Source organism: Penaeus japonicus, unplaced genomic scaffold, assembly GCF_977035675.1.
Source record: "Penaeus japonicus unplaced genomic scaffold, GWHDUDI00000001_assembly GWHDUDI00000040, whole genome shotgun sequence".
Taxonomy (NCBI): Eukaryota; Metazoa; Arthropoda; class Malacostraca; order Decapoda; family Penaeidae; genus Penaeus; species Penaeus japonicus.
Window position 1 is genome coordinate 17,387,948 of NW_028234442.1, and position 7,500 is coordinate 17,395,447.

General features: G+C 38.5%; 1 protein-coding gene across 1 annotated transcript in view; it reads right to left on the reverse strand.

Annotated features, from left to right (window-relative positions):
* The window catches only part of LOC122251786 (uncharacterized), a 6,260-nt gene extending 528 nt beyond the window's left edge, over positions 1–5,732 (reverse strand). Inside the window, exon 1 of the mRNA XM_086533973.1 lies at positions 1–5,732. This exon is cut by the window's left edge and continues 528 nt beyond it. Within this exon, the coding sequence (XP_086390099.1) occupies positions 10–5,304 (5,295 nt within the window). The 5' untranslated portion in view covers positions 5,305–5,732 and the 3' untranslated portion in view covers positions 1–9.
* Between the last annotated feature and the right edge of the window lie 1,768 nt (positions 5,733–7,500).

Consider the following 7,500-nt stretch of genomic DNA (forward strand, 5'->3'; position numbering starts at 1 on the left):
TGTATTGACTTATAAATCTAACTTAATTGGAGCTTTAATAATTCTACCCGTCCTAGACTTTCTAGGTACTTCATCACTTACATTATTCAAGGGTACATTAATACTTCCATCACTTAAATCTACATCACAATGAATGTTATCACTTGAAACATCATCAAATTTTGCCACTTCATCAGGAGCAGACATATTCTCATGTTTACTTATCTCTAAATCATGTACTCTTTGTATGGGTCTAATCACTTCACCTTTCTTAGTTTTAACCTTTATACTTCTTATAATTCCATCTTTACCCGGAAATATATCAACAATTACTCCAATAGGCCACTTTAGTCTAGGAATATTATCTTCTTTGATTAATACAAGATCTCCTTTAGACAACTTACAATTTTGAGTAAAACCCTTTACAACATTAGGCAAATTAGTTATGTAATTGTTGCTCCACACCTTCCAAAAATGTTCTAACTTTACATTTTGCACTATTGTCCTCTCATTCAAGTCTTTGGCATTTACATTGCATGGCACAATTTCTACTGAGGGTTTGCTGTGAGGGTTACATCCAAGAATGAAATGGGAGGGAGTGAGGTAGTGGAGAGGGTCTGGGTCTTCACTTACATATGTCAAGGGTCGAGAGTTAATACATCCCTCTATCTCAACAAGTACAGTTTCTAGTTCACGGACACTTATATAATTAAGACCTAGAGTTTTACGTAGGGAAAGTTTAACAGATCTAATGAGACGTTCCCACCAACCACCCCACCAAGGGGATCGAGGGACTATGAATTTCCATTTGGGGGCTAGATGTCCATACATGGCCACTACTTCACTTTTAGCTGCCACAAAGGTCTTAGCATTATCAGAAAATATAACATTAGGCAAACCCCTTCTTGCTACAAATTTTCTTATGGCTAACATACAATCATACAAAGAGAGAGATTCTGTAAGTTCAAGATGAATGGCCCTTACTACACCACAGGTAAACAATAAAACATAAAACTTCTTGTCAGGGAAATCAGCACAAAAGAGGGGGCCTGCATAATCTAAACCCGTCACACTGAAGGGCCTAGCTGTAGTTATTCTTTCTTTGGGCAGTGGCGCTACAGGTTGACTACAGGGTCTAGAATCAAGCCAACGACAAATCAAACATTCCTTTACTATGGTCTTTGCTAATTTCCTTACACTAATAATCCAAAATTGAGTTCGTATGGATGATATCACACTATCCACACCAGCATGCTTTAAGTATTTGTGCTGAAATTTGATTAAGAGCTTAGCATATTTACCTTTGGGAATTATGAAAGGGTGTTTTGTGTCATAGTCTAACTCTGAGAACTCGAGACGACCTTTGATTCTAAGCAATCCTTTGTCATCAATGAATGGGTCTAACTTTCTTAATTTTGAGCTGAGAGGAAGAGTCTTGTTACTTGAGAGAAGCCTAATTTCATTTGCAAATGCTTCCTGCTGTATATTGTATATTAATTTCAAACTAGCTAATTCTATTTCTTCAGCAGTGAGGGGACCTTGTACCTTTCTCCCTTTACAATTATCTATGAATCTTAACACATATGCTGTTACCCTTAAGGCCTTTTCTAAATCACTAAACTTCTCTAAATCTATCAAGGGAGAGTGTGTCACTTGAACACTAAGGCATATAGGTACACTTGTAGTACAGGGCACTTCTAAATCTAAGCCTTGTTTTACATCTTCCTTATCATGACAAAGGACACTGGCTAACATAGGGGGTCCATACAACCACTGACTATTATGAACAAGTTTGTCTGCCAACACGCCACGAGTTATTATATCAGCAGGGTTTTCTTCACTAGGACAATGCTGCCAGCACTCTGGTGACGTGAACTCTTTAATTTCCTTTACTCTATTTGCAACAAATATATCTTTCTTGCTTAAGTCACCTTTGATCCATGACAAGGCAATTGTGGAGTCACTCCAACACATAACTTTAGTTCTACTGTCTAAATGTAGGGAATTCTTTACAAAATTTACTAATCTACTACACAAGAGAGCACCCATTAACTCTAAACGTGGTAATGTTAATGCCTTTATTGGTGCAACACGTGACTTAGACATAACTAATGAGACCTTAAATGAGCTATTGTCCACAGGTACACGGAGATACACACATGCACCATATCCCTTTTCAGAGGCATCACCAAACCCGTGCAACTCAATATTATCCTTAAGATCTCCCCAAAGCATACCTGGAAAATAACTTCTATCCACATGAAATGCATTGAGACTTTGACTACTATGAATCCACTTTTGAAACTTTACTTTTAACTCTAAGGGCAATTCTTCATCCCAATCTAACTTTAATTTCCACACCTCTTGGAATAGAATCTTACCATACATGATGAATGGACTTATAAGACCCAAAGGGTCAAACATCTTTGCTATTATACTTAGAATACTTCGTTTGGTGTGGGAGACTTCTACACTGTCGTCAGGTTTTCTACAATCAAAGGAGAAGGTATCTTGTACATTACACCACCTCAACCCTAATACACTACTTGACTCATCACCATCATGTATGTGATACACACCATCTTTTGACTTAGAAGTAATTGACATACAGTTTGATACTAGCTTTGTAAGATCCATGCTACAATCTGCCAGTATACTATGTGCATCACAGAATTTATCATGTGCATCCTTAACTGAATCTGCCCCACTCAACCAATTATCTGTGTACATATCAGTCTTTAGTTCTTGGACTACTTTACTTTGAGGGTACTTAGCAAGATGGGTTTTAAGTGTGGCATTCAAAAGAAAGGGACTAGATGTATTGCCAAAGGGAACACGGTTGAACCTCATGTGTCTTATGGTGCCATCCTCTTTAGGTAGCAAAAATCTATGCACATCCTTGTCTTCCTTGCGTACATTTATTTGCAGAAATGCCTTCTTTATATCTGCAGTTATAGCAATGGGCCAACGACGAAAGCGTACTAAAACTTCAACTAAATCTGGGTTAAGTGAAGGGCCAGAATGAAGACAGTCATTTAAAGAAACACCATTAAAGCAGGAGGCTGAGGCATCAAAGACAGGTCTTATCTTAGTGCTACTACTATTTAACTTTATCACAGGACGGTGAGGCATGTAGTATACAGGATTTACATTTGAAATTTCATTACTAGGTACTTCTTCTATTATGTTTTCATCCTCATAACTAGCCAACACCTTGAGATAATCTTTCTTTAATTCTTTATCTTTATCAAGCTTTACTTGTAACCTGTTAAGTCTCCTCCTCGCAATACTTTCATTATTTATGAGTTTTTCCTTGACTGAATCATTCTTCCATGGCAGTGCAACCTCGTATCTATCAGCTTTAAACTGTACAGTATTCTTAAATTCCTGCATTACTTTTGAGTCACTATTATCTTGCACTACCTCCTTTGGCTTAATTCCAACAGTTTCTAAATCCCAAAACTTACACAAGTCAGAATCAGACAGGGGGGAAATACACAAAAGTTGTGTTTCAGAATACCTGGAGGTGGTGTGAGCAGAATCAGGTAACCTTCCGGACAACACATACCCAAAGATGGACCTCATAGCCACAACACACTCCTTTTGGATGGCATCTGCTGCTGAAATTAATGTCCAGTAGTAATCAAGACCAATTAACACATCTATCACCATGGGGGAGGCACTGTTGTAATCATCTGCTAATTCAACATGGGAGAAAGAATTTAACACATGGTTAGGCACAACAGGTCTCACAAGAGGCTGACAAATCTTAGGAATTTCAGCTGTAATGACAGGAACAACATTGTTATCTTTATCTAACATACTTATTTTGAAAACATTTCTAAGTTCTTCTTTTCCAGCACTGTGACCCCCAAAACTAGAATAGGGTATTGGGTTACTGGTTAACCATTGTGGTTTGCATTTCTTAACAAAACTACTACTTATATAACTTCTATCAGCCCCATTATCAAACAACACTTTAGCCGTAACAATCCTACCATCAGTACCACATACTTTTACCTTGGCTGTCTGTAAGACTGTACAACTACCACCTTGACTAGACATGAGTGTTACGTTGTCCGACTTCTGACCCTTGTTGACTTCTTCTTGTCTTGGGCTAAAGTCCAACTTGACGCCACACATGAGGGTATTGTGGTTTCCTTCGCAGCTTGCACACTTTATCTGAGCCTTGCAGAATCTTGAAGAGTGTCCACTGTTAAGGCACTTAAAGCAGACACCTAGACTTCTAATCTTCTCACCTCGTTCCTGCCCACTTAACTTCTGCACATTGAAGCAGTTTTCAGACTTGTGTTTCTTCTTACAAAAACAGCAGACAGGAAGTTCTTGCTTAGACGAGGTATGAAGGGCTGCGGCAGAGAACTTCTTCTCCTTGGGGGCACTACTTTCGGTCTTTCCCTCAGCAACATTCTTCTTTCCTCTGAAGGCTTCGGACCGCTCTAATCTTGAGATCTCCTTATACAGGAAGTCGAGGAGAAAGTCTAGATCACTCTCATGTCCATCCCCATCTCTAGCCCACTCTAGCCGCAGGTCGTGAGGTAAACGGGAAAGGATAATTGGAGTGAGGAACACTTCACATTGCTTCCCAGTGACGCCTAATGCTTCTAAACTGCGGACGTGTGTAAGAATTTCATCACGAAGCTTCCACAGCTGCGTCACTGACTTTTCACTACTTGTACTTATGCTAAGTTTACCATTCAGAAGAGCTTGGACATGGGTAAAGATGATTCTTTCTTTCCTGCCGTATCTCTCCTTCAGTAGATCACATGCCACTTGATAATTAGCACTTGTGTGGGCCAATCCTTTAACTACATTCTTGGCATCTCCTTCCAGCAGTGACAATAAGTATGCATACTTGCTAATTACTGGAATGTCAGTTGCATCAATGTGGGAAATGAACTGGTCCCAGAATGATTGCCACTGAATAACATCACCCGAAAACTTGGGTAACTCTAACTTGGGTAACTTGACGTTCACAGCTGCTTGACTATCTTGGGACACTATATCTTGCGCGTCGGCCGCTACTAATTCTTTAACTTTGGCTTCAGCTAGTATCCTAAACTTGGCACACTGTGTTCGAAATTCATGGGCATCATCCAATACTTGATCGAGTGCACTATCTTCTACGACACTCTCATATTCTTCTTGTACTTTGTCAAACTTCTCTAGTCTCTTATCATATTGCTTGATGGCGTGTTCTAATTCTATTAATGTGACATCAGGTTTAGCAAGGATATCACCTATGGCCTCAGACGCTCTCGTCAGCCAGCCCTTGCACGCACATCTTGCCTTATTTATCTTCTTCATCTTATATTCACTGCACTGAAACTAGTTTCTTATGTTCTTTACCTTGTTGGGATCTTGTTCCCGGGTCTGGGCACCAAAAATGTGGGGTTTTCTTGCCACATTCGTGCAGTGAATACAGATGTTCTTTAGGGTGGCCATTGAAACACGTGGTGTTGTTGAGCGTCTTCTAATTTATTCAGAAAATTATATTGATATAAAATGATTAACACTTCTGTTTCCATGCAGTTAAAATATATAGTCTTCATAATGGAAATATATACACCTGATAAATGGTGTAACATAAATTAAACATGTCTTTCTTGTAGTAAATAAGCGTAAAATAAAAAACATCAAATATTGGTGGAACATGGGAGACATTACGTATGTAAAAGAAAACGGACCCGCCGTTTGGGGGGACTTAACTAAACTTTTTCATTTCTAAATTCAACAATTACCTTCGGACTGATTATTAGTATTAGTGTTAGTATCTTTCAGATATATCGATAACGGTATTAATCGTGCTACTATTCTTATTGTCATTTTTTCTGAATCACTATGATTAATCTCGTCTGAATGATTCCAATATTAGACCAGGCTACTCGAGGAACAAGGAGAAGCTACGACAGTTGTATACTTCTATCGGCATTGATATCTATTTCGGTGTGTTTTTCTTTTAATTCTTGTATCGATGAAATTATTAAAACAACCACTATCTTGTCTAAACACCAAAGACACATTCATACTAGGACGGAACGATACTTGTCTCTGCACTGTCACTGCCATTGTAAATTGGAACAATAATAACCAACACGATTTATATTTCTTATCGGTGATACAGAAATATTTGTGTGAGATCAAGCTCTGAAATTGAAATATCTCCCCCAGACATCCCTAGGTATTTGTCTGAGCTAATGCGAATGGAACTTTAAGATGTGGCATAGCGTCGCCACTCCTTTGACAGATTTAGGTGGCGATAGTTTATCCTGCTAATCCAAGAAAAAAAGATGAAACCTATTATCAACCTACACAACTCGGGAGATCGTATTGATAGAAATTCAGAAATTTAGTTACCCCTACAATAACGTTCATAACATATTTTCTCTGGCGTTGTATTTACAGAAAACGTAATACCCTTCTGATTATAGGATAGACTTCACTAAATTGGTATAAATCTAATCTTATTTAAAAATAAACTGGTTGACCTAACTAAACTTTTGTATCCTTTTATATCATACATTTTTAATACTAATAATCGATCATGATGAGATATACGTTTGAAGATATTGATAATGATGATATTTCTGTTTAATTACGCATTTTGTGGTATTTCATTTTTAGCCTGTCAGGTTTTCTTACCTGCGAATTTTTATCACCATTATCCTTATAATTATCGTAATTGTCATTATTATCATTAGTATTGATATCATTATCATTACCATTAATGCCACTATCACTGTAATGATCGCTATTATTATCATAATATTTATCATATTTATCAATGTTGATATTTCCTAATCATCACTATCATTGTTACTTTTATTATCATCATTGTTATCATTATCATTGTCTTTGGCATCCAGCAATATGATATAACTGTAAATATTTCTTAATGATCACAGTTATTAGTTATCGAACTCTCGAATGCATGCAGGTATATGTATATATGTAAATATATATATATTGTTTTATTTTATTTTATAAGAATACATATACATAAATACATAAATGTATTTGTGTGTGTGTGTGTGTGTCTGTGTGCGTGTGTGTATGTATAAGTGTGAGTGTGTAACCTAACTCCCCGACACCTACAGGCTCACCGCGACATCTTCGAAGGGACGGGGCTCTAAGGGCATTTGTCTACTGTTTACATACATGAGAAGTTCATGTACAATTTGCGGGCTGTGTCCGAAGCCCGAAGGCGCGACGCCGGCGACATCTAGCGGCAGGCACTGCAGTTGAGGGAGGGTCAGAGGCACCCGCGTTTAACATTCTCGAGGAGATAGGCCTCTTTTCTCGCCACGAGATCGGGTTTGGGCCATCAGTTGGAACGCGGGCATGTTACACACGGCCGCCGTGGGATTCGAACCTGCGACCTTGACCTTGGCAGTCCAAGACGCTATCCGTTACACCACGGCGGCTGAAGAAGAATATCGTCAATTTTCCTTTTGAACTGCTGATCGCGCATGCGCGCGCGCGCATGTTTGTTTTGTGTGTGTG